Source organism: Gobio gobio, assembly GCF_949357685.1.
Source record: "Gobio gobio genome assembly, chromosome: 3".
Lineage (NCBI taxonomy): Eukaryota > Metazoa > Chordata > Actinopteri > Cypriniformes > Gobionidae > Gobio > Gobio gobio.
In genome coordinates this window covers 68,274,516-68,302,478 of record NC_137099.1, presented here as the reverse complement: position 1 = coordinate 68,302,478, position 27,963 = coordinate 68,274,516, and the positions used below count along the sequence as shown (strand labels likewise).

The window sequence follows — 27,963 nt, the reverse complement described above, 5'->3', positions numbered from 1 at the left end:
ATGTGATTTGAAACCGGTGATGTCAACAGGTGATTGTAATTATGATTTGGTACAAAAGCAGCATCCAAGAAAGGTCTAATCCTTTAGGAGCAAAGATGGGCCGAGGATCGCCAGTTTGCCAACAAATACGTTAGAAAATTATTGAAATGTTTAAAAACAATGTTCCTCAAAGAAAGATAGGAAGAGATTTGGATATTTCACATTCAACAGTGCATAACATAATTAAAAGATTCAAGGAATCTGGAGGAATTTCAGTGCGTAAAGGACAAGGGCGCAAGCCTAAGCTGAACAACCGTGATCTCCGATCCCTCAGGCGGCACTGCATCAAGAATCGTCATTCATCTAGAAGCCATATCACCACATGGGCTCAGGACTACTTTGGCAAACCTTTGTCAAGTACCACAATACGTAGTTACATCCACAAATGCCAGTTAAACTGTACTGTGCCAAAAGGAAGTCCTATGTTAACAGTTTCCAGAAGCGGCGTCGACTTCTCTGGGCTCGGAGGCATCTGGGATGGACCATCACACAGTGGAAACGTGTACTGTGCTCAGATGAAGCAGTATTTGAGGTATTTTTTGGGAGGAATGGACGCCATGTGCACCGGACCAAAGAAGAAAAGGATCATCCAGACTGTTACCAGCAACAAGTCCAAAAGCCAGGGTCTGTCATGGTATGGGGTTGTGTCAGTGCCCTTGGCAAAGGTAACTTGCACTTCTGTGAAGGCACCATTAATGCTGAAAAGTACATAGAGATTTTGGAGCATAATATGCTGCCTTCAAGAAGACATCTTTTCCAGGGACGTCCATGCATTTTTCAACAAGACAATGCAAAACCACATTCTGCACACATTATAAAGTCCTGGCTGCGGAGGAAGAGGGTACGGGTACTTGACTGGCCTGCAGAGGCAGACCCAGCCCTGGCTTTGCTCTGTCCAGTCTGCTCTCAGCAACTGTATCGGATAGAAGTCAAAGCTTCAGGACCTCAGATCAGCTCTCTGTCTGAGGTCAGCAGAAGGGAAAGGCTGTCTCCAAGCAGAGGATGGCCCACTGGAAAATGGATGCCATCGCCTTGGCTTACCAAGCACAAGGTCTGCTCAGGGTGCGAGCACACTCTACTAGAAGTCCTAGGGCGCTGGCATGTGGCACCTCGCTGTCAGACATCTGTAGAGCTGCGGGATGGGTTACACCAAACACGTTCGCTAGATTCTATAGCCTCCTCAAATGTGTAGAAGCACTAAGAGGCCTTGGTTCTTGTTAGCTTGCTGCACCCTTAACTGCGCTTATATTCTCCAGAGTAAACTCTGTCGAGTCCTCCTTCACCCTCGGTGCCGGATGTGGTAGAGCGTCTGGCATCAGGCCCTTTGCTGCTGAATCCTTGAGAACCGGTACTGGGCTGGGGTTATATGAGTGACCCTGCGGGATCTTATATATTTTTTCATGGTCTTTCCTACGGAAGCCTGTGTCAGTCCCTTGGGAGAGCCCTCCCTTCAGTGGGGCTAGGCCCAGCATTGTACTCCACATAACTCCTTCAGGGTAGGATGTGGTTTCCGCAGCGTTCCCTCCTACTAGGGCACCCTTTCCCAGTGTTATCCAGTAAGTCACTGAGCAGGTAATGCGGAACAGCCGTGATGGACTTGGATGGACCACTGGAAGGGGGCAAAGGCCATGGCGCTTTGGTAGGGATTCCTATTCGTCTGGCCCTGCTGGGGTGCCAGTTCACCTACTCAGCTCCTCAGCGAACAACTAGTTTGATACAATCACCTGCAGCTCATTTATACCCACACTGCGTGGGCAGAGCAGCTGGTACAATTATTGCATGCCATTGTGGTTGGTAAGGTTGCAACAGAAATGTTTATTTACATAAAGGAAATTAATACAAAATAACTACAATTTCTGTCTGACAAATGATGTTTAAAATGACAGACAGAACCAAATTCAAAGTAATAGCAAAAGTAAAATAAACAAACAAACAAAAAAACTAATACAAAATGAACGGGAGCAAACAATTCTCACAACGCTCTCATGATGACACAACCATGCCTCGAAGCTCTCAAGCTCCCTCAAAGCTTTAATAATCATGCAAAATTTGAATTTAATAGTGCATTAATAAATGTCGAAATTAACAAACTGAGATAAATAAACTCTTTAAAAGTATTTTTAGTTGACGTTAACTAATGTTGTTAAAGTTGCCGGCCAGCTGGCAAGAGTTTTATTTTTTAGTTTATCAATTATTTAATTTTGTACCCTGTTTGCGCATAACCATCTCACTCGTTCATTCTGCCTTTTTCTGGTTCTCCACAGGTTCTCTGAGCCCAAACCTTCTGGGCTCAATATTCAGCCGCTGCTGAACTGTCAGTCTTGTGTCCATATCACTGATTCTGATCAGTGGGTTCAGATTGAGCCGTCAGCCTCTACAGATGAAGGGTCAAAGTTCAGGGTCAGCACTGACCCAGGCCGTTACGAGTGTGTCAGGACCAGAATGCGATGGGTCTGTGACTGTAACGTCACCCTTCAGTACCGTACCGTAGACGGACACTTCCTCAACACAGAGCTGAGGAGACTGCAGTGCCATCGAATCGCTCCAGTGATGGACGTGACAGTGATCTCAGGGAAACTGGAGGAAGTTCATCTGCCCCATTACGCCTGTTTAGGAGAGTCTGACCGCTCTCTCAAAGATGCTGTGAAACTCCTCACCGTAAAAGACGAGGGAATAACCACAGAACCTGTGCAGTTGACCCGATTCCATGCTAAGATTGTCCAACCATCCTTCTCTCTTGCAACATTCGTTATAAGTTGGATGATGCGATGGTATGAACACTGTGATCTTCTTCTCTACATGCCTTATAAAGATCCTCTCATTCTTCATCTCTACATTTTTCCATTTGATGAGAGTGAAAAAGAAAAAGTTGAGAAGGATGAAAAATCAAGTCACCCAATCAAGTATCCCAGACCTGACCGGCCATTTCGGATGCAAACGCCACACTTTCTTGCCGCTCCTGGTGCCTCTATCCACCCCAAAGAAGGGATGACATTTAGAAGAGAAACTCCCCCAAACTTCTTCAAGGTCAACACACGTCTGGAGAATGATCTTCAGATGACTCTTACCAGAGAAGAGGATCAGAAGACTGTCTGGACTCCAAGAATTGAGAAAGATGAACTTGATCCAATTCATCGTAAGAGAGACGAGCCGCGATTGAATAGTGAGGCAGATAAAGCAAGATATTTTGATAACTAGGGTTGGGTATCGTTTGGGTTTTTTTCGATTCCGGTGCCAAACCGATACTTTTAAAACGGTTCCGGTGCCTAAACGGTGCCTGAACCGATACTTTTTTTTTTAAAAAAGGCCACAAAACGAGGTGGATGACATTAAATGGCTTTTTGTTTATTTATTTTTTATTTAAATTGAACCATTTATTAAAAGTTTAATGTATATTTAAATGTATGAATATAAATAAATAAAAAACACAATTTACTTATTTACAAATTATAATTGACTTATTTACAAATTCACAGTAAAACCTAAGCCACCTAACCCAACTACAACAAGCCTAATATAACTCTTAATTACAATAATAACAGCAGTCGTCTGTATTCTTGGTATGCTACTAACCAGCTTCAGCTTCAGCTCTTTTTTGAAATATGATCATATTCTCTGGCTAAATATTTTAGAACGCATCGTCTTAATGTTTCCATGGCGACGCGTCATGTTTCTCACATGATGACACAGCAGCCGCAATAGCGCTGACAGCTCAGCTGTATCGGGTTTATTTCGTTTTTTTCTTTTTATTCAAAATATTCACAAACTTCTTAACTGTGTCACGAACTATCTGATGTTCAAATGTGTGAGTGAATGTGTGTTAGTTGATCTATAAAGCGCAATGCGCGGCGCCATGTTAGTTTGCGCCTCAGAATCGGATCTGTCGGATTTACAACACTTGAGAGCATTCTCGTCTCACGAAATACATGAAAGTAAGTGACCAGTGAACTGGAAGAAGAACAGAGTAAACGCTATAGTTACTATATAATGTGCATGTATCTGATGTGAATAAAACATGTAACGTTAGTCAAATTATCGTCTGAAAGGATTGTCATAGCCGCTTTCATAGACATCAGGGTGTGTTTTTTGCTAGTAGCCTACTTATGAGCATTTAAATGTCTGAAACCTGAAATAAACATGATGTCGTTGAAAACACTGAATAGTTGTCATGAGTTGTGATGTGACCAGCGCTGAGCGTCTGTCTCTGGCTCAGCCAAAGCGCGAAAGCACGTTTGAATTTTGGCACCGAAATGAGGAACCGAAATCTGCGTTCTGATTCGGTCCGGTACATACCGGTTATATAAGTACCGGTGCCATATTGGAACCGGATTTCGGTACCCAACCCTATTGATAACCATTGGCCGGATCTCATTCAGAGGGTTAGAAATGTCCAGATCATTGCAGATAAACTGCTTCAGCAGAAACTAATTACTGAGGAACAATATTCAGAAATCAGACAGTGTTTAAACAGTCAGGAGAGCATGAGAAAGATCTGTGACGTTATACGCAAACACGGAGATGCCGTGAAAGCTAAACTCATCTCAATTCTTCAGAAAGAGGAGCTGTATCTTTAAGATTCTACCATGAGCTCAAGGTCGTAATCTAGTGGTGGGGATGTAGACAGTTGGAGAGTGTGGCGGATTGGAAGGAGAGTCCCTCCTGCTGACTCCTTGTGAGGATGTCGTTGTAACCTTAATACGATTATAACTTTAACTCTCCTTGTAAGGGTTTCTACTAGTGCAATAACTAATGATTATTTCACAAACGATTATTATACACAACTGTGTTAAGCAGTGTCACCACACTAGCCATTAGCATCTGCACTTGGGAGTCTTGTGTGAAAAATGACAGGGGATTAGGGATGAATGTAAACCATGTACGTTCGGCTGAATTTTTTGCTTTATTTCTTATTGTATATCTTCTTATACTATGATGGCTATTGTTGATTATTAAAATTGACATTGACATAAAACAAAACAGGGTTGTGTTTTATGTCATATTTCATTTTATTACAGTGAAGAAAATCAGAGTACATATGCACATATTGCCTGAAGCAAATACTAATGCAAACAGTGTGGAACTTTATGTAATTTGTTAAATATAAAACAATTCGATATGTTCTTAAGCCATTAAACACTGTAAATCCACATGAGGATCACTACATCAAAATAAATCAAACTAAAATGAAAGAGCATCACAAACATATTATAAATAAATTTTGACGTTGTGCACGTGCCATGCAAATAATTTCAGTTTCACTCAGGAAGGGTTTTTCCTGGACTCATTTTATTTTGGTGTTATCTCGCATGATCACCCACTTACGCGAAGTTGGTTCCTTTATAATACAATACATATTTTAGTAGCCTTTAAAGATAACAGATTATCCTCCAACAATCAGTGTTGGTTCTTTAAGTGTTGGGCTTTCTGTCTGTTACTGATTGTGTTACTGTCTGTACATCTGGCTGTCTTTTGCCTGTAATTGCTGTCAGTGTACTATATACTTAAGATAAGATGTATGTATGTCTTGACGTCAGATTGTGATGCTCTTGAAAAACCAGTTTCAGTTGGTTTCCTGTAATGGTTCTGATTTAGTAGATGTTTAAGGAAAAACATTCCCAGTGATGAGTTTAAGAGGTTTTTGTTGAGACGCCATTTCAGAGGTGGAACAAGAAACCTACAAATGTCATCATCATTCATGGTAAGTTGGTAAATACTACTACATAAAACATTAATCTTGCTGGATTTAAATTTAACATTGGATATAGACTTTTTACATTTGTTTTACATATAAGCAAATGCTAAATTGTGTTTGGTTTCATTTTAAAACATCTAACAACTAAAAAAAGCAGGGACTAGGGTTGGCTCAGCGCCACAAGTTTGGCTTTGGTACGATACCAGAATCTGGTACCATGGTATTGATAGCTTAGGAGACAAATAATCACCTCAAAAGATAGGTGAATTATGTTATAGTACTCTATACTGTGATAAAGGCTATGTCAATTGCATTATAAATGTACCTTATTCTTACGGAAATGGCTTGAAGAACACCCATATGTATTGGCACAATTTTTTGTTTATTGTCTTAACGTTTCATCAGTCAAAACGTTTCTAACTGCTTTTTAGAGTCTGGTGCCCTATAGATTTTCCTTTGGGTTTTTATAATGGGGTTCAATTTACGAGTGAAATAACGCCTGTAGTAAACATTACTTGACAGTTTGCTCTACATACACACCCATATTGAAAACGTGAATTTTAAAGCTGTTATTTTTATTTTTGAAAACTTATATTTTAATAATTATCTAGATTTTAACGTGGGATGTGTGTAATTTACATTGTAGAGCAACATGTCAAGGTATTGTAAAGTTATGTTTACCACAGACCATATTTTACTCATAAATTTAACAAATGTATGGGTTTTGACATCAGCTGGGTGCCTTTGTCCATATAAGGGATTTCCTCAACATAAAAATGTTCAATGGGTTATAAAAAATGTAAAAGTTTAATTTGGTGAAAATCTGACAAGCGGTCTAGGGAGTGAAGATATGACTCCTGTGCAAATAAGTCAACCATATACAAAGTCCTAAGCATGTAAATATTTTTTTCACCTCTAGGTGGTGCTGATCCGAAACATGCCATGTTCTTTCAGGGCATCGTTCCAATGACCATACCAAGTTTTGTAGCAATACAAAATTCTAAATGGCCGACATGGGAACATTGGATACCACTCGAATCAGCATGTGTCCCCGAATCTAACGAGATCCAAATTTTATAATTTTCGGGCAAACTGTTCAGAAGTTATACGCAAAAATGGCAATCGTATTTCGTATCTCCGCACCAGTTGGTGGAGCTGTGCCGAAACGCAGTATGTAGCCTCAGGTCATGTTTGTGATGATGTGTACCAATTTTGGTCAGAATATGATGAAGTGTTGCGGAGATACAGCCTTACGTCTATTTTCAGAAGCGCCACGTAAAATTTGTTCGCACGTTATTGGAAAGCACTTTCATGAATCGACTTGAGTTCCAAAAGTTTTTGTTGGGATGGTATGAAAATGGTCTGGTTCAATTTTGGTGCAAATCAGATGAACCGTCTAGGAGCAGTTCAAAAAGGTTTGAATCGTAGAAGTCAATCGAATTGACTTCACGGTTCTAAAGTTATTAGTATAAATACAAGTGCAACTTTGGACAGGTGGTGGCACTAGAGGGATTGAGTTAAAGACTCCAAATTTGCTATAGTGACATATCAGACTGCCCTCTATCTGTGTGCCAAATTTCATAACTTTCCCACAAGTGGTTCTATGGGCTGCTGTTGACTTCCAGAGCGGAAGAAGAATAAAAATAGGAGGACCAACGGATACAATAGGTGCCTATGCACCTTCGGTGCTTGGCCCCTAATAAAGATATTAATATGATTTCCTGATTTTGTCATTTGTATCAGTTTATCTCCTTTTTTATTTTTTTTAAAGTAGATCGTTATCAGCTGTATAAATCCTGATTGGAGCATCTCGATTCAAAACATCAAGAAAGTGTGGTGAGAAACTGCACATCCTGAGGAAGATGAACCAGAACAATATTCCTGAACAGTTGGAGAACAAACACAAGGATGGTAATAAAGAGATTTATCGTGAATATTAGTCATGAAATCTCTGTAAGATGCTTAAATATGTGCCTTTGTCTCTATTTCAGTGCCGATCAGCAGCTCCCATCACACTGGAGTCAGTGTTGATGTAAAAGCTGACACAGGTGCGAATGTAAATGCTCCTGTACTCACTGGAATCGTAGGTCAAGTAAACATCAACTATGTCTTAAACACTGCAGTATGCAGTACACCAACAATCAATGAAGGTACTGTGTTGAGGTTTAAATGGGAATTTATTCTACAAAACATATTTAAGCATGAAACGATTGATGATTTAATGCAGGTGTTCTCAAAAGGTTCCCCAACACTGCACATTTTGTATGGCCGTTTCTCAATATGCATTCTTGTCTGTACTTGTGTTCTTGTGAAATGTCATCAGTCGCTGCCCAAGTACTGTTCCAATTCAAAGTTCACATCTAGCCAAATACAGTTCAAATCCCTGGATGTGTTCTTGATCCGCACCTTTTATTGAGGATGCATCAAGAGGTGACTTGTGCGGACTTGAGACAGCCATGTATCCCAGATCCTCACCAACCAGCTAACAAAATCCATGTAGTTTTAAAAATTAAACTGTTAACGTGTAACCAAATGTAGTTTTAAGAGTTTTTCAGGCAAGAATGTAGTTGTGTAAAGCTCAAATCTGTGGTTTATTTATAAAGAGAGTGCCTATTTGAAAATTTTATCTGGGGTTTTATCTCCAGTCGATCAGCGCTCATTAACCTCGCCGAGAGCAGCCTTTCCTCGGCTACTCCTTCTGACGTCTGCCGCTGACTCTGATGTCTCTGTAGTGGTTAAACATGAGATATAATACATCTTGTTTAGATCTAACGGCCGATCTTTGCTCTCATGAATATGTAATTTATTCCCTGGCAAATCGTTTTTGCGTCCTCCCATCCTCAGGAGTTCATTCTCCTGAGTTGAACTTAGCAAGGACGCAAGTCCGAAAAGCGTACTTGGTACTAGGGCTGTCACGATTCCTCGATTAAATTTGAGTTCTCGATTAAAAAAAAATCCTTGATTGCAATTTACCCGTGACGAGTAACAAGTTGCGCATTCCACTGACAAGAATCCATGAACCGCATTATTAGATTATTTTCTAAGGCTGCACAATGTACTAAAACCAGTTAAAAGCCATAGCACAATGCTATTGTGAATTCACAAAGCCATATACACTGATCAGGCATAACATTATGACCGGTGAAGTGAATAACACTGATGATCTCTTCATCACGGCTCTTGCTAGTGGGTGGGATATATTAGGCAGCAAGTGAACATTTTACATTTACATTTATGCATTTGGCAGACGCTTTTATCCAAAGCGACTTACATGGCCCTTATTACAGGGACAATCCCCCTGGAGCAACATGGAGTAAAGTGCCTTGCTCAAGGACACACTGGTGGTGACCGCTGGGATCGAACCAGAAACCTTCTGCATATCAGTTCCATGGTTTAACCCACTGGACCACCATCTCACATTTTGTCCTCAAAGTTGATGTGTTAGAAACAGTAAAAACGGGATTTTAGCGAGTTTGACAAGGGCCAAATTGCGATGGCTAGACGACTGGGTCAGAGCATCTCCAAAACTGCAGCTCTTGTGGAGTCTTGTCTTGTGGAGTAGACTTACCTTTTTGTGGTCCTGCTATCATCATCCTCCATGTGAACTTCATCTCTCATTTTGGTTGTCAGGACAGTCATCACAGGTAGTATGGTGTACCACCCTGTACTGCACAGTTTAGAATCAAAATCAGAATCAGAAAGGCCTTAATTGCCAGGTATGTTTACACATAACAGGAATTTGTTTCAGTGACAGAAGCTTCCACAGCACAAACAGAATGGCAGTGACAAGACAGATTGCATGCTTCTCAGAGCAGCTCCATTCTGCTCCATGTTAACTGTTATCATTTACATGCGTGGAGTGTCTCAAACTCCATCTCTGAATATGCTGTGAGTTTGGGTTGCTTATAACGTTCATCTGTTGTTCATCACAATATGTGCCATTTCACCAGATTTGTAAGGTAAATCATTTATAAACCTATACCAATACAGGAGAATGCATCAATATGTTTCTAAATATGCAACTGTTCATCGCGATTACAAAATAAAAGTTTAACCTTCACTGTTCTATGAAACCCATATGTAGACTTGTTTTTGATACTTTATTTGAACCAAATATTATTGCCTCATTGTTATTGTATATGTATTTTAAGTCATTTTAAAGTGTAGGTCTATATTTATTACCACAAAAAAGTATCTGATTACTTGATTAATCGTCAAAATAATCAACCGATTACTCGAGTGCCAAAATAATCGTTAGTGACAGCCCTACTTGGTGCTGAGAAACGCCGTATGTCTCCCTCATATAATACATGACTGATTCAGCTCATCTGCTCATTAGAGACTGCACGACCTGAGTTGGGTGTGTCAGATAAAGGAGACGATACAAATTGTGCAGTGCTGGGGGACACCGGGACAGGTTTGAGAAGCACTGATTGAAAGGTACAAAATCGTGTATTTTCAAAAATGTTATGAAATTTATGTAATGAGGGAGTACATCATGAATCCATCTTTCAAACCATGTTTGTTTCTTATCCTGAATCACTATGGTACACCTATAATAAGTGTTCATATTCAGACTATTTTAGACTGAGTGGGATGCCAACCGCTGCGGAGTATCCCAGTACCTGCGTGACTCATAAACAGAAAGAAGTATCTCCAGCTACAAGTAGAAGTGCAGATTTCAGTACTGCATCTAGCACACATTCAGCCAAAATGATTTCCAGTCCAAACACAGTCCATAGTTCTAAGTCTAGTATTGTGAGATCACTTACGACGCATCACTTAAATATGATCTCTTTTCCTTTTTCTCAAAGGCTCACCTGCAGAGGACAGTAACAGAAAGATCAGCCACAGACTGAAGAACAATTTACAAGAGGACTACAAGCGGATATTGGTTGGTAATTCACAAACAGGTCATCAGCAGTACCTGAATGATATTTATACTGATCTATATGTGGTGGAGAATGAGACTGGAGGAATAGTGAATGACCATGAGGTGATACAGATTGAACCAAGGACACGGCAATCAATTTCAATGGCATGTTTAAAGTCCAGTGTGATACTGGTCAACAAAACAGAATAGTTCTGACGATGGGCATCGCAAAAGTGGGAAAGACCGTCTCTGTTAATAAATTCATCCTTGACTGGGCTGAAGGAAAAGAAAATCAGGATATAGTCTTCACATTTCCACTCTCATTTCGTAGACTGAATAGGATTAAGAAAGAGTACAGTCTCATGGGGCTGCTCAACAAAATTTTCTTTAGTGGTCGTGAAGAACTGCCCTCTCTTCCTGAAGGTGTTGGTAAGGTCATGTTTATCTTTGATGGGCTGGATGAATGCTGCTTCCCTTTAAGATTTCATGAGAGTGATGAATTAACAGATGTGCATGAAAAAACAACAGTGAGTAAGATAGTTACAAACCTCATCAAGAGACATCTGGTCTCATCTGCTCTCATCTGGATCACATCCAGACCAGCAGCAGCCGGTCTGATACCCAGAGACTACATTGATCAGGTGACAGAGGTGAGAGGATTCAATGATGAGCAAAAGGAGCAATACTTTCACAAAAACAGCAGTCCTGAGGTTGCTGGAAACATGATACGTCACATGAGAAAATCCAGGAGCCTGTACATCATGTGCCACATCCCCGTCTTCTGCTGGATCTCTCTCAAAGTTCTTCAGCCTCTACTGGCTCAAGAGAGCATTGACAAAACACCCACAACTCTCACAGAGATGTACACAAACTTCTTACTTTCTCAGAAGCAAAAGATGAAAACATACTGTGGTAATCCTGAACTTAATCCCAAAGCCAAGTCTTTTGATCAGATTCTTCTGAAGCTTGGGAAACTGGCCTTCAAACAGCTACAGAAAGGTAATCTGATTTTCTACAAAGAAGATATTGAGGAGTGTGGACTAGGTGTCAGTGAAGGGTCAGTGTACTCTGGGTTATGCACTCAGATCTTTCAGAAGGAAAAACCTGTGTCAGAGAGAAAGGTTTACAGTTTCATTCATCGCAGCCCAGCCAGCAGAGTCATGTGGGGCCCATATGGGCGTCACCTGGGCTGTCTAACTGGGGCCCTGCCAGTTTTGTCCTCAGTTTCCATGTAGGCCCCACATGGGCTAGCCCAGATGAACTGAACACTGCTCAGTGTGCACACTACAGGCTGTTAAATGTAACTGAATCAGTGTTGGAGTTAATGAGATAATTAAGTGATTAATAGAATAAAGACTGAATATTACTGAAGACTCCTGATGATAACAAGCAGAATCACTGAAGGACAGAGAAACACAACAGACTTCAGACACAACTTCACAAAAGCATTATCAGCTTCCCTTTTTACCTATTAGATTGACTTTCTGTTATCTTAGTTTTTATTGATAATTCCCACTGAGCAAAGGCGTACGTTGAAAAGACGTCCACTGAGGAGCCAGAATGAAAGTTTTTATGACGTCTGTTTTTGACGTGTTCTGCACGTCCGATATAGACGTTCATGGAACCTCAAGGTTAAAAACTAGTTCAAATCTGCTCATTGTGGACATATTTTCCATTTGTAATTGCAAAGCAACTCACAGACAGTGTGTGTTTGTCCAGAAATCATGAAAATAAAAGAAACTTAGCTCACACCTTTAGACATTTTAGACAACTTAGCATCTGTAATTCACACATCTTTGGATCGTGAGAGAATCGTGGGATTCAATCCAGGATCTTCTTGCTGTGAGGAGACAGTGTTTCCCACTGAGACACTGGTGCTGCCCTTAATCACAGACATAAGACACACTTTGACTATTTCTGTCAGACGTCTACAGAAGCTCTTACTGAAAATTAACAGAGGTTTAGATGTTGATGTTTATGGTGAATTTGAAGCCACCATTGTGGTGGGAAGCGTTTGCTTTAGTTGGGCTCTTGGTTCCTGTACTTGAATTAGCTTTTCTTTGGCTGCTGTAACTGTGTGTGTGAAACACAATAGTTATGGCTGAGAAAGCAAAGATAAAGTGACTTAAGGTGTTGTCAGCTTCTTGCTGATGACTAAATCATCAGAAGTCTAGAATCTGATGTTGTGCTTTTGAGTTTTAGGTTCTTGTTCGGCAAATAATAATTTGTTTATATAGCCTACCATAACCTTGTGAATCCACTGTATTGACACCAATAGCAATAAACAAATCACTCATTCTGAAAGATGATTAAAAAGCAGGTGCACATTGTTTTGAGAAAATATGTCACATAGTCACACACAGACATCAAGATTTTGCATATGATTCACAACAATGGTGACTATCAAGCATGAGTTTTGTACTTTGAAGCTACCCATCATGCATTGCAGCATGAAGTTTTTTTTTATGATTGTCACCGTTGTTGTGAATCATATGCAAAATCTTGATGTCTACGTGTGACTATGTGAAATATTTTCTCAAAACAATGTGCACATGCTGTTTTATCATCTTTCAGGATAAGTGATTATTTTATTGCTATTAGTCCCGATACAGTGGATTCACAAGTTATAGTATATAAACAAATTATTATTTTCCAAACAAGAACACAAAACTCAAAAGCATAACATAAGATTCTAGACTTCTGATGATTTAGTCATCAACAAGGAGCTGACAACACCTGAAGTTACTTTATCTTTGCTTTCTCAGACACAACTATTGTGTTTCTCACACACAGTTACAACATCCAAAGAAAAGCTAACACAAATACGGGGACCAAGAGCCCAACTAAAGCAAACGCTTCCCACCACAATGGTGACTTCAAATGAAACATAAATATCAACATCTAAAGCTCTGTTAATTCTCAGTAAGAGCTTCTGTAGACGTCTGACAGAAATAGTCAAAGTGTGTCTTATGTCTGTGATTAAGGGCAGCACCAGTGTCTCAGTGGGAAACACTGTCTCCTCACAGCAAGAAGATCCTGGATTGAATCCCACGATTCTCTCACGATCCAAAGATGTGTGAATTACAGATGATAAGTTTTCTAAAGTGTCTAAAGGTGTGAGCTAAGTTTCTTTTATTTTCATGATTTCTGGACAAACACACACTGTCTGTGAGTTGCTTTGCAATTACAAATGGAAAATATTTCCACAATTTGAACTAGTTTTTAACCTTGAGGTTCCATGAATGTCTATATTGGACGTGCAGAACACGTCAAAAACAGACGTCATAAAAACTTTCATTCTGGCTCCTCAGTGGACGTCTTTTCAACGTACGCCTTTGCTCAGTGGGAATTATCAATAAAAACTAAGATAACAGAAAGTCAATCTAATAGGTAAAAAGGGAATCTGATAATGCTTTTGTGAAGTTGTGTCTGAAGTCTGTTGTGTTTCTCTGTCCTTCAGTGATTCTGGTTGTTATCATCAGGAGTCTTCAGTAATATTCAGTCATTACTCTATTAATCACTTAATTATCTCATTAACTCCAACACTGATTCAGTTACATTTAACAGCCTGTAGTGTGCACACTGAGCAGTGTTCAGTTCATCTGGGCTAGCCCATGTGGGGCCTCCATGGAAACTGAGGACAAAACTGGCTGGGCCCCAGTTAGACAGCCCAGGTGACGCCCATATGGGCCCCACATGACTCTGCTGGCTGGGAGTGTCCAGGAGTTTCTCGCTGCTCTCTATGTGTTTTTCAAATACAAATATTCTGGAAGAAACTATTTGCTTCAATCTTGGAGAGAAACACTTCCGTGGAAACTCTCCAAAACATCACTAGTTGACCTTCACAAGTCTGCTATCCACAAGTCTTTGCAGAGCGAGAATGGACACCTGGACCTTTTCCTCCAGTTCCTCTTGGGTTTCTCACTGGAGTCCAATCAGAGTGACCTGAAGGAACTGCTGCCAAAACTGAAGCTAAAAACAGAGAATGTCAAAGACACTGCTGACTATATCAAAAAGACAATAAAGAAGGAGAAATCAGTGGAGAGGATTATAAATCTATTACACTGTCTGGTTGAACTTAAAGATGACTTTATGGAGGAAATCCAGAAGAATCTACACTCAGGAAATCTTTCAGAACAGAATCTGTCCTCTGCTCAATGGTCAGGTCTGGTGTTTGTGCTCCTGATGTCAGAAGAGACTCAAGAGAAGTTTGAACTGCATAAATACAGAAGATCTGATGAGGCACGGAGGTTGCCAGCAAACCAACACACCAGAAGAGCACTGTAAGATTCATTTATTTTAAATATTATTATTATGTAACATTATATTTCTTTATTAAAGAAAAACATACAGTCTTTACTGGTAAATTACCGTGAAGAGATCATGTGTAAACACGTCCTCTTGCAAAAATACTGTTGAATCAGTTCTGGCATTTTTCTGCGATGAGAACCCTGTTGAAAAAAAACAGCATACGCTGGTTAGCTATGTTTTGAACCATGGCAGCTGGTCCATAGCTGGTCATGAGCTGGTTTAAGCTGGTCAAGTGCTGGTCCTAAGAAACTAGCACCAGATCAGGATCAGCTTCTCACCAGCTCCATGCTTCAAAACATACCTAACCAGCATATGCTGTTTTTTTGTCAACAGGAAAGTTGTAACATTACCACTTAATTACCATTAGGATGCTGCGTGTGAACAAAGAATAAAGATGAACGGTATGAGCACATACTATGAGTTCTGGATGTGCTGATGGAAGAAGTCTGCTTTGGACTATTCAGAAAATTCTGACGCAATTACTCTGCGCTGTTTACAGTTAGCACAGCTGCTTTTTAATTGTTTTTTTTATGTAAACATGAGCTAGATGGATGTCTTTGACCATTTTGCCACATCTCACACTCAAGACCCTGCCTTCTTTTCTCTTCATCAGCACTGCGGCTCAGGATACTATTGTGTGGCGTCCCGTTTTTAAAAGCAAAAATCAACAAACAGTGTATGATTATGATTCAGGCAAACATTACAAGTCAGAAGTCAGATTAGATCAGAACATTCATAATATTTGTCCAGTTCCATCTGCTTGAAGATCATAGTCATCACACAGGAGACTGGTTTTGTTTGTTTTGGAGAGCTAAACCATTTAGTGCTTTGTAAGTAATTAGCAAGATTTTAACATTTATACAATGTTTAATAGGGAGCCAGTGCAGTGTTGACAACTATATAATATAAGATATATTTTATATATCATACAGATAAGTATGATTTAATCCATGCCAATGCAATTCCACTAATGCCTACATAATTTTCGAGTCTATTCAAAAGAATGTTGTGGTCGATAGTATCCAATGCAGCGCTAAGATCGAGTAACACTAATAAAGAAATACAGCCACAATCGGATGATAAGAGCAAATCATTTGTAACTCTGATGAGAGCAGTCTCAGTGCTATGATATGGTCTAAATCCTGACTGGAAATCCTCACAGATACAATTTCTTTCTAAAAAGGAACATAATTTTGAGGACACTGCCTTTTCAAGTATTTTCCTGTTTATTATTTTATTAATGTACTTTTAACTATGTATTATTATATTATGATACCGAGTGCCCCTAGAGGAAGTTAGTTTTTCATATAGATAGCGTCAAAGGTAAACAAGACTCCTTAAAGGGATAGTTCACTCAAAAATAAAAATCCTATCATCGTTTACTCACACTCAGATTGTTCCTAACCTGTATAAATACCTTTATGTTGGACACAAAGGATTATATTTTGAAGAAAGTTTGTAACCAACAAACTGTACGAAAAAAATTACTATGGTTGTCAATGGAGGCTGAGATCTGCTTGGTAGAAACGAAAGTAAAATAAGGAATAGAGACACCATTTTGAGGAATGGTGGAAACAATGGTGACTAAAGTGCTTACGTAAATACATTCATTTCTGTTGCATAAGTGTAAAAACGAAAATACAAAAAAAGTGCTTTTACAAAAATACATTGTTGGTAAATTTGACTGTACAAAGCAGTGTTGAATACTGAATACAAATGCCCAATGTTTAAAGGAATGTGAAATTACAGACAGTTATAAATATTATTATGAGTAAGAACTATTTTTATGAGTATACTAAAATGAACTAATTTGACTTTACATTATGGGGAAGATAATTTGATTAAGAGTTTATTATAGCTGTACTCGATTTAATCAGTTATTAATTTGTATTTAACTTATCAAAAGAGTTAAGAACGGAGTATTTAAGTTTTATTTGTACAATAAAGTGCCGTTTTTCATAATACTTTTAGTTGGAGACAGCAATGTTCTTACTGGATAAAACTGCAAGCTTTTCAACCTAGCAGAACCAGAACTAACAATCTTACCACATTTGTTTCCAGTACTGCAGTGTACTAACGTTAAAACATATTAACCAGTACAGCATCATTGTACCACAGAAAACTAGAGATCATTTTTAACAATTTTTCCACATAAAAGGTCTGGGAAATGAGAGTAGGAGGACATTGCCTCTAAAATGAGCCTTCTCGACAAGAGAGAAGATTAATTTATTTATGCAATAGTGACCTCTGACCCCAGGTAAGACACTAGCTATTTTTGCATTTGACAAATGTTTTGTCCACAGCGTCTTACAGTGCATTACAGAAACCTGCAGTTTGTTAGTGAGTGGCACCTCATGGTACCTGTCACAGTCATGTTCAGATTGTTTTGGTATTCATTCATCGCATGTGTTCCACTCATCAGTCACCATGGACACTATCACTCATCACAGCTGTTTGTCTTTGAGTTAAAGATCTCTGTGTATTTAGTTCCTGCATGTGTTCTGTTCATCGTCCGGTATTGTCTGTGCACACTTTAGAGTTGAACTTTTTAAAATTGAACTTTTGAAAACAGTCAAAGCATTTACAGTCTCCCAGGTGTTCTGTTTAAGCACTTAATCTAAATATATATTTAAAATAACAGTCTATTTACAATAAGTGCAAACAGGATCAGTGGCGTGGAGAGTAAGGTGGGTGGCGTTTGCCTTTGATGTGGCTGACCCGAGTTCTTCTCGCTTTTCCCATCACAAACTAAAAATTAAGTGGAAATAAATTGCCTAACGGGTATTTTATTGTGGGAATTAAGTGTTAAATGGGTAGGGTTAGGAAGAGGTGTAGGGGAGATAATGTGAAGTACAAGTAATATATAAATAAATAAAACAGCATCCATTTATGATTTTAATAAATATAATATACACTGAATATGTTGTTATTATTGCACACTGTTTTGTAATATAATACAATACACTGGGGTGCAAATAGTATCTGCCACCATCTGCATGAAGTATAAATAGCATCTAACCACTATTTACACTTAGTGCAAATAGTGTCACATGTGCTATGTTTTTCCTTTTTCCTTATTTCCCCACTTAGTCTCCCTAAATTAGTTAATCACACCTGTTTTTGTTCTGATCATTATCTCCCAGCTAGATATACCCTTAGCTTCCTCAGTACACATACCATCTAAACTTAGTGCAAATAAAAAAGTTTTTTTTTGCTATTTACACTGCTACACATTCTTTTTTTACTTTACACAAATAGCTGCTGCCTACAAATAAATCATCTCTATAGTTCCACTATTTCTTAATTTCTTTTCTGTTTTTACTCTTTTAGACAATTTTAAAACTCTTCATACTGCCTCCATAGGATGAACTCCTCGTTGTATTACTCATTTGCAGATGCCTTTGGATAAAAAGTGTCCATTAAATAAAATGTTTTAAGTTAAAGGTGCATTCCAGTTATACAATATAGCTAGTGCTCTAATGCCCTTTTGTTTGTCTTTTGTCAGTATCAGCAGGAAGAAGAGACAGATATCAGAGTCTCAAGGACCGAGCTGCATTTCTGTAAAGAGTAACACCTCTATGGAGCTACCCATTGATTTCAATGATGGCCCAGTGACCACTGACCTGTTAGTACAAACATTTATTTGCTAATTTACTGTATTCCACCTCAGATTAATAATTATTTAACTCTGTGCCCCAAATTATGTAAGAGAAGTGCAACACAAAGAGAGGCCCCAAAATCCTTCACTGTAGCCAATATTCTTCTGACAAGATTCTTCTTAATGGCCATTATAATAACTGTGATTTATATCTGTAGTCTTTTATCATACTGTACTTGTACTTATAAAACCAGATCATCTTCAAAATTACTTTTAGTTATGCCTCTTATGCTCCTAGGCTATGGAATGAAATGCAGAGTATTTTGATGCTAGAAGAGAGGTTTATTTGAAAAAATCATGTTCATGTTTTACATAATGTTATATTTCATGGTTATATATATATATATATATATATATATATATATATATATCTCCTCGGTCTAATAGGATAATGGTAGCGATTGGAACGATTTGGCAGCGTTATGCCTACGTGCCCTGACTGAACTAACACATCTTCCTTTCTTAAGAATGACTTCAGTGCCGTTCTTTGTTTTTTTCTCAAAGAAAAGCTTAACTCAAAGTCTTCCAGAGTCACGGCCAAAGCCGATTGGAAAGACCGCCGTTCGCCAGCTTCTTTGTTTACAAGTAGCACGCGCCACGCGTAACCGCCGCAACTCTGCCGTGACGTGCCGTCATTATGTTAAGCCCGCCCACCGACTCTATACACGATGTGATTGGCCTGACCAGAGTTTGGTTTTTCCAGCTTGCAAGTCTACCGAGAGTTGCTAGACTACACTCGCGGCAAATTAGATTTGCTGCCCGCTAGGGTGCGTCTAGATTTCTAGGCTAAAATTGGCCAACTTTACAGCAGAGAAAAACCTTTTCAAAAAAGGTTTCCTGCCTGGTACAAATTATGGTTTTGGTCTATATTGCTAATTTTCCAGAAGGGGGGTGAATTTGAACTCATTCGTTTACATTATATAAAGCCTTAAAGTTCTGCATAATTAAGGGCGTGGCTACTTTGAGTGACAGGTGGATAGCCATTTATCTGTTGTGTGTTAGTCATCACGTCACCTCAGCTCTGCCCACATCCCGCCTCTTTGCCCATGTTCTGTTATCCGGGAGTGACGCACTGACAAGATGGCAACGGCGACTTTACGCTTAAAAAAAAAATGTCTGAATCCTATGGGTGACAGTCACGTCACAAACAAGGAAACTGGTGTGAGGACTCAAGTGCAGGGAAAAGGTATTTATTTACAAAAAGGAACATAAACACAAAACAAAACCCACAATGGGGCAAAACACAATCCAAATAACAAATAGAACTTAAACATACCAAAAGGGAAAAATCACAGGAAACCGGGAGACATAGACAAGACAACGATCTCACAAAGACTGAACACACAAAAGGAACTTATAAAGGGCAAGAAATAAGGAGGGAACAGGTTGGAGAAATCAAACACTAATCAGATAACAAGGGGGAGGGAGGGAGGGACAGACCTGGGCGGGGCGGCCAGGGCGGCCCGCGGAGTTCAGGCGGCCAGGGCGGCACGCGGAGTTCAGGCGGCCAGGGCGGCACGGGCCTAGCCGGATGCCAAGGCGCCGCGGGAAGTGCAGGACGCCAGGGCGGAGCAGTCAGAGCAGGGCGTCTGGTCGGCGTGGGCGGAACAGCCTTTCTCCTCTTCCTCCTCCGTTTCGGAACAGGGACCACCGGAACACGGACCACCGAAACAAGGTCCACCGGAACAGGGATCACCGGAACACGATCCATCGGACCTGGGACCTCCGGAACACGATCCACCGGAACACGATCCACTGGAACAGGGACCACCGGAGCAGGCGTGGAGGGAGCCTTTCGCCTCCTCCTCCATTTCAGAACAGAGATCACCGGAACTGGGTCCATCGGAACAGGGACCACCGGAACTGGGACCACCGGAAAACACGATCCACCGGAACTGGGACCACCGGAACACGAGCCACTGGAACTGGGACCACCGGAGCGCTCTCCCCAGCAGCCTTGTCCTGCTGGCGAGCAAGAAACTCCACCATAGCCTCAAATCCCAGCTCGTCACATGCCCTCATGACCACCCAGTCCACAGGCTCGTCAAGGGCATAGTTTAAAAGATCCTTTCGAGCCGCTTGGCTAAGCTCCAACCCTTCTGCAGCGCTACTGAACCTCAGGGCAAACTCTCCAATACCTGTCCCCTGCTGTTGGAGAGAGGCCAAAACCTCGAATTTGAGCATACGCTCAAAAAGAGGACAGGTGAGAGTTTGCCCTGAGTTCTTCCTCTGCTGAGTCCTCATGTTGGTGAGATCGTTCTGTCACGTCACAAACAAGAAAACTGGTGCGAGGACTCAAGTGCAGGGAAAAGGTATTTATTTACAAAAAGGAACATAAACATAGGGATGGCAGACGCGAAACAGACGTTTCGGGGCTTTGCCGAGATCCCGAAGCGCAGATGTTTCGAAACACTGCTCCGAACTGTGATTCGAAACACCCATGTCACGTGACTATGGCTAAATGAAGCTTCAAAGTGTTTCATCAGGTGGCGCCTTCCGAAACTGCGTTGATTAAAGGGGGCGGGAACAAGCCACACAGTCACACATCTGTAAACCTAATTCACCACAGTTTAAAAGTGAAGTAAATCCATCTTCACCTCGTGGGTTTTTATGAGAGGAGAGTGATTTTGTGATAGCAGTGATTTTGTGATAGCAGTGAGATTTATACTGCGCTTTGGTTAGTTATATTTAGGCTAGATTTAAATTAGATATAGGCTATTGACTGATAGGTATAGACAGTGACATATAGTTAGGATAGATATAGTGACACATTCATATAGGCTAAGTTAGATAGTGACAGATAGATAGCACAGCATAAGTTAGATATATAGAATTATATAGATATAGATTCATAGGTGATATATAGATATATTAATAGAATATATAAAAATGGAGGCTGCACGCAAGAGATGCCGTACATCTGTGGTGTGGGAGCATTTCCATTTGGAAGCACCAAATAAAGTGAGATGTGTGTATTGTGATAGGCAGCTAGCCTTCTGCAACAATACATCATCCATGTATTTACATCATCCAAAAATATTTGTGCATGCCAGCAACAAGTGTCCCTTGTGAGAGGATTTTTTCAAAGCCTGGAGAAATTATATGTAAAAAAAAAAGAAGTCAGCTGAGTCCTTCAACAGCAGAGCAATTCATATTTTTGAAACAAAATATATATAGTTCTTTACAATGACGAGGCTACAGGTTACAAAACCAAGATCATGTAGTTGTCAGACAGATGTTAAAAACAATTTTTTTTACATGGATCATTGTCAAGGTATTTCAGATCAACACATGGAAATGACCACTAGATGGCGCCGTAGAGACGGGTGTCAGATTGATTCGAAGCTTCGAAACAATATGACACATTTGCTTCAACTGCTTCAGTGCTTCACGAAGCCTCGGTCTGCCCATCACTACATAAACACAAAACAAAACCCACAATGGGGCAAAACACAATCCAAATAACAAACAGAACTTAAACATACCAAAAGGGGAAAATCACAGGAAACCGGGAGACATAGACAAGACAACGATCTCACAAAGACTGAACACACAAAAGGAACTTATAAAGGGCAAGAAATAAGGAGGGAACAGGTGGGAGAAATCAAACACTAATCAGATAACAAGGGGGAGGGATCAGACAGAGACACAAGCAATTAGCCCAAAATAACAAAACACCACATGTGCTCAATGAGACAGGACAGACATGTGACAGTGACGTCACGGACACTACGTCCTTTTTTTTCAGTCTATGGTTCAATTTGTTACTTATCTGGCAAGTAGCCACATAATAACAGGGGCAATTACACAGTGTAGTCAGAGTTTTATTTTGCATAATAATCTGCTGACTGAACACTATCCCTCAGCCTTGCCGCGCCCCCCCTTTTCATAACTCCACACCCCAGTTTTGAAACCACTGGTCTAAATAATTTATGGGAATCACTGCTTGGTGTATGTACAGTAGAATACAGAGCACTTTAATATTAATTCAAACGATTGAAATTATTATTTTACTGTGAGACTAGTTGTCTTCCTTTACCACATCACAAGTGTGACGTGTGGGAGTTTGTTTTAGATAAACATCTTTAGGGGAAACGCACACACTAGATCATCTCTTATGTTCAAGCCAGTTTTAATTTTAGTTTAGCGAATTAATTTAAGCGGATGTGCATTTATTTCTCTCCGACATCATCATAAGCAGACTAGTTTAGCTGTTCAGTCTTTATAATTTTTTACTTCATTTTTACTTATAATATATTGTAAATTGTGCAGTACAGGGTAGTAAATCATACTACCTGTGATGACTTTCTTAACAATCAACAACCATAACCCTAAGATCAAATGTGTTTGTGTGTTTATAGCGTGGATCATGGAGGAGAGATCAGAATGAGAACAGGTAGGTCAACAAACACACACACTCATCTAGATATAGTTGTTGTGTATATATATATATATATATATATATATATATATATATATATATATATATATATGTATATATATATATATATATACGTATATATATTGCTAAAAGTATTGCGACACCCCTCCAGATCATTGAATTCAGGTGTTCCAATCACAAAAACTATTGAGTTGCTGTTGTTCCCAATGGCTTCCACTTTGTTATAATCCCACTAACAGTTGAGCGTGGAATATTTCGTAGTGAGGAAATGTCCCGAATGGTCTTATTGCACAGGTGTCCATCGATCACGGCCCCACGCTTGAGTTCTCTGAGCTCCTGAGAGCGGCCCATTCTCTCACTAATGTGTGTAGAAGCGTCTGCAGGCCTAGTGCTTGATTTATACACCTGTGGCCATGAAGAGACTGAACACCTGAACTCAGGGATTTGGAGGAGCAGCACAATACTTTTGGTAATATAGTGTACAAGACTTCACAGAGAATAACAGAATGAACCAGGCTTATATGGGGTGAGCTAAACGGGCTAATGAGACCGAGCTGAAAACAATGAATGCTGATGAGTCCAGGCAATGGGTAATATAGTCTTTGGAGTGACAACAGTCTGGGATGAAGTGAACTTGACAAAAAATAAATAAATAAATATATATATATATATATATATATATATATATATATATATAAATAATTTCTTTGTGTGTGTTCAGATGCCTGTGATCTCTCACTGGATCCAAACACAGCACACACCCGTCTCATTTTATATGAGGACAACAGGAAAGTGAAGCATGTGAAAGAGAAGCAGCCGTATCCTGATCATCCAGACAGATTTGAGAAGTGGTGTCAGGTTCTGTGTGGAGAGAGTCTGACTGGACGCTGTTACTGGGAGGCTGAATGGAGCGGCTGGGTTAGTATATCAGTGTCATATAAAGGAATCAGCAGGGACTGTAAGTTGGGCTCTAATGACAAATCCTGGAGTCTCTTCTGCACTGATAATGGATTCACTGTCTGGCACAATAATAACAGCACAGACTTACCAGCTCCTTCACCCCGGTCTGACAGAGTAGGAGTGTGTGTGCACGTGTCGGCCGGCACTCTTTCCTTCTACAGCGTCTCTGACACACACACTCTCACACACTTACACACATTCCACACCACATTCACTGAACCCCTCTATGCTAGATTTATGGTTGATTATGCTTCTTCTGTTTCGCTGTTTTAGATTAAAACATAAACACACACTTAACCAAAACTGAGAGATACACTATATGTATTTATGTCAAATATCCAGTAGGTAGTCAATTCAATTTCCTATTACTGCTGTGTGTACTGCGACGTTCAATACAACCTGGTCACACGTGATGCTCATTCGTGAAATCACCACCAGGTGGTGCAAAGGGATGGTTTGCAACATTGCTCAGTAATGCTGTGACATTTTCACTTGTAAATGAAGATAAAATGACTGTTAATTATAATAGCAATATGCAGGGCTGGACGTTAACTTTTTTTGGACATAGTACTGGTGCTACAGAGGTTGAAAGTTTTGTAGCCCAGCCCACAAAATTGTAGCACATGTATAAAACATCTGTTACCATGTCTGAAAAATACAAAAAGTGCTATACAATACAAATATTTAAGAATAAAAATAATAATAACAATTATTATTATTATATTTACAGAAAACATAAATCATTAGAAAGGTCTAAGGTTTTATAATAAAATATTAAATTATGATCAAAAAATGTGTGACTAACGTCTTAATTTTTGTCTTATTTTATCTTATGTATTCACTGAGGAAGAAAAAAAATACTGTACACGTCTCTACACCGCATTCTATCACTGTACTACAGAATATTATAAAATTGTAACGAATCCACTGGAGGCAAGTTGAGAACCCAAGTGCAGTTTATTTACAAGGTGAAACACAGAATCCAAATGGTGACTTTGACTTGACGTGACATGACTTGAACTGAAACAGACCTGACTTAAAAACATGACAGACACTCACCAACAGCGGTTACACATAGTAATACTCGACAAAGACACATGGCAAACATGAGGGCTTAAATACACACACTAATGACATGACAAGTGACACCTGTGAACAGTGATTAAACAATGAACCAATGACAGGACAAGACACAAGATCACGTGAGGGCATGGGAATCACATGACAAGACCAGGAAGTGCATGACAAGACTGTGAACATGACAAACTCAAACAGAACCAAGAACAATGAACATGAACCAACACCAAACACCCTGTGACAGATCCCCTCCTCTATGGGCGGCCCCTGACGCCCAAACAACACCAAAACACCCATGGCCTAACAGAAAGTCTTAACAAAAAGTCTTGGGGGGCGGTCTTGGGGGAGGGATGGTGGGCCAGGCCCGTGCAGGGGCACCGGACCCAGACATGACCTGGATGGGCCTGGGAGCATGGGCGGACCTGGACCCTGTGGCGTGGGCGGACCTGGACCCTGAGGCGTGGGCGGACCTGGACCCTGTGGCGTGGGCGGACCTGGACCCTGAGGCGTGGGCGGACCTGGACCCTGAGGCGTGGGCGGACCTGGACCCTGAGGCGTGGGCGGACCTGGACCCTCAGGCGTGGGCGGACCTGGACCCTCAGGCGTGGGCGGACCTGGACCCTCAGGCGTGGGAGGACCTGGACCCTCAGGCGTGGGAGGACCTGGACCCTCAGGCGTGGGAGGACCTGGACCCTCAGGCGTGGGAGGACCTGGACCCTCAGGCGTGGGAGGACCTGGACCCTCAGGCGTGGGAGGACCTGGACCCTCAGGCGTGGGTGGCCATGGCGGTAACGGCAGTTCATCGGGCCATGGCGGTAACGGGAGTTCATCGGGCCATGGCGGTAACGGGAGTTCATCAGGCCACAGAGGCGGGGCCTTCATGGCCTCCATGTACCCCTTGCCCCCCCCCAAAATTTTCTTGGGCGGGACAGCGGGGCCGTGGGCTGGAGCCTGGACGGGGCCTTGGGCTGGAGCCTGGACGGGGCCTTGGGCTGGAGCCTGGACGGGGCCTTGGGCTGGAGCCTGGACGGGGCCTTGGGCTGGAGCCTGGACGGGGCCTTGGGCTGGAGCCTGGACGGGGCCTTGGGCTGGAGCCTGGACGGGGCCTTGGGCTGGAGCCTGGACGGGGCCTTGGGCTGGAGCCTGGACGGGGCCTTGGGCTGGAGCCTGGACGGGGCCTTGGGCTGGAGCCTGGACGGGGCCGTGGGCTGGAGCCTGGACGGGGCCGTGGGCTGGAGCCTGGACGGGGCCGTGGGCTGGAGCCTGGACGGGGCCGTGGGCTGGAGCCTGGACGGGGCCGTGGGCTGGAGCCTGGACGGGGCCTTGGGCTGGAGCCTGGACGGGGCCTTGGGCTGGAGCCTGGACGGGGCCTTGGGCTGGAGCCTGGACGGGGCCTTGGGCTGGAGCCTGGACTTGGGCTGGAGCCTGGACGTGGGCTGGAGCCTGGACGTGGGCTGGAGCGGATGACTCTGGCTGGGTTGTGGTGGGTACTGTGGGGTTGTGGGGCCCCTCCTCCACAGTCCCCACCGTAAAAGAAGACCCAGCCAGCAGAAGAGCAAAGTCAATATATTGGGCCAGGGAAAAATGGATCTTCCCCCCTGGCATCTGTGAGCGGATAGGGTCGTTTAGCCCAAACCTAAAAATGTCCTTGAGGGCCACGTCATTAAAGTCTACCTCATGGCATAGTCCACAAAAGTCCACAACATAGTCCTCAATGGGACGCTGGTCTTGGCGTAGACGTAGCAGAGAAACTGCTGGGTTCATGGTTGACGGTCGAGTATTCTGTAACGAATCCACTGGAGGCAAGTTGAGAACCCAAGTGCAGTTTATTTACAAGGTGAAACACAGAATCCAAATGGTGACTTTGACTTGACGTGACATGACTTGAACTGAAACAGACCTGACTTAAAAACATGACAGACACTCACCAACAGCGGTTACACATAGTAATACTCGACAAAGACACATGGCAAACATGAGGGCTTAAATACACACACTAATGACATGACAAGTGACACCTGTGAACAGTGATTAAACAATGAACCAATGACAGGACAAGACACAAGATCACGTGAGGGCATGGGAATCACATGACAAGACCAGGAAGTGCATGACAAGACTGTGAACATGACAAACTCAAACAGAACCAAGAACAATGAACATGAACCAACACCAAACACCCTGTGACAAAAATAATATAATTTCTGCCTCATTCTGTGATGTGAAGCCTGTCAGATTACAAAAGTAGGTTATTTCAAAGTTCAAATACTCGATTAAATGTTCTCTTTTGCTGGACAACAGGTTTGTAAACGCTTCTCATTACAAGTTTGGAAAGAGGTTGTTGCTTTTTCTAATGCACATTAAGGGGGTTTTAACACTGGGCACGTTTGCTATGGTTATGTCCAAATGCGATTGTTCCCGGCGTCCCCCACAGCACTGGTCTGGTTTCACACTCAACTTGATTCTATCGAACCCTGGTGCACTTGTTCATCTTACGTCATCAAAAATGTGCACAGCGGATGATAGAAAACACACTGCCGTAAATATATTGTGTTTTTATTAATTTGGTGCTATGATGCGTAGCTGAGTAAACGACTCTTGGGTTTACTGTATGCGCGCCACATGAAGTTCATTTGTTGCCCTGATTGCACGCATATGCGTGAATACACTATTATCCAAGGTAAATCATCAACACCATCATCCCTTACATGTGTTTTATTGAACTAAATACATTGTAATATGCTAAAACGTCATATGCAGGTTACGTTTCTTCCTGAACAAATGCGCACCCGAGTCCGTGTTGCTTTCACATTCACGTGAATCGCGGGACAGTTCGAGTGCCACCTCCTTCAGAGTCTCGGGTTCGGTACCCCGGTGCACACAGAGCCCGCGATTGACAGCTTTTATATTAGCAATTTTTCATGCAAACCGTGCCCCTTTTTGAACTAAAA

At 41.4% G+C, this 27,963-nt stretch overlaps 1 protein-coding gene across 1 annotated transcript; it reads left to right on the top strand.

The window, feature by feature from the left end:
* Positions 1–1,630: 1,630 nt before the first annotated feature.
* On the top strand, positions 1,631–14,891 carry LOC307124259 (protein NLRC3-like; the record flags this gene model as incomplete). The annotated part of the gene is given in 6 exon segments (XM_079813305.1): positions 1,631–1,710; positions 2,304–3,175; positions 7,723–7,881; positions 10,546–10,740; positions 10,743–11,725; positions 14,328–14,891. Coding segments are annotated over 6 exon segments (2,853 nt in total).
* Positions 14,892–27,963: the final 13,072 nt, after the last annotated feature.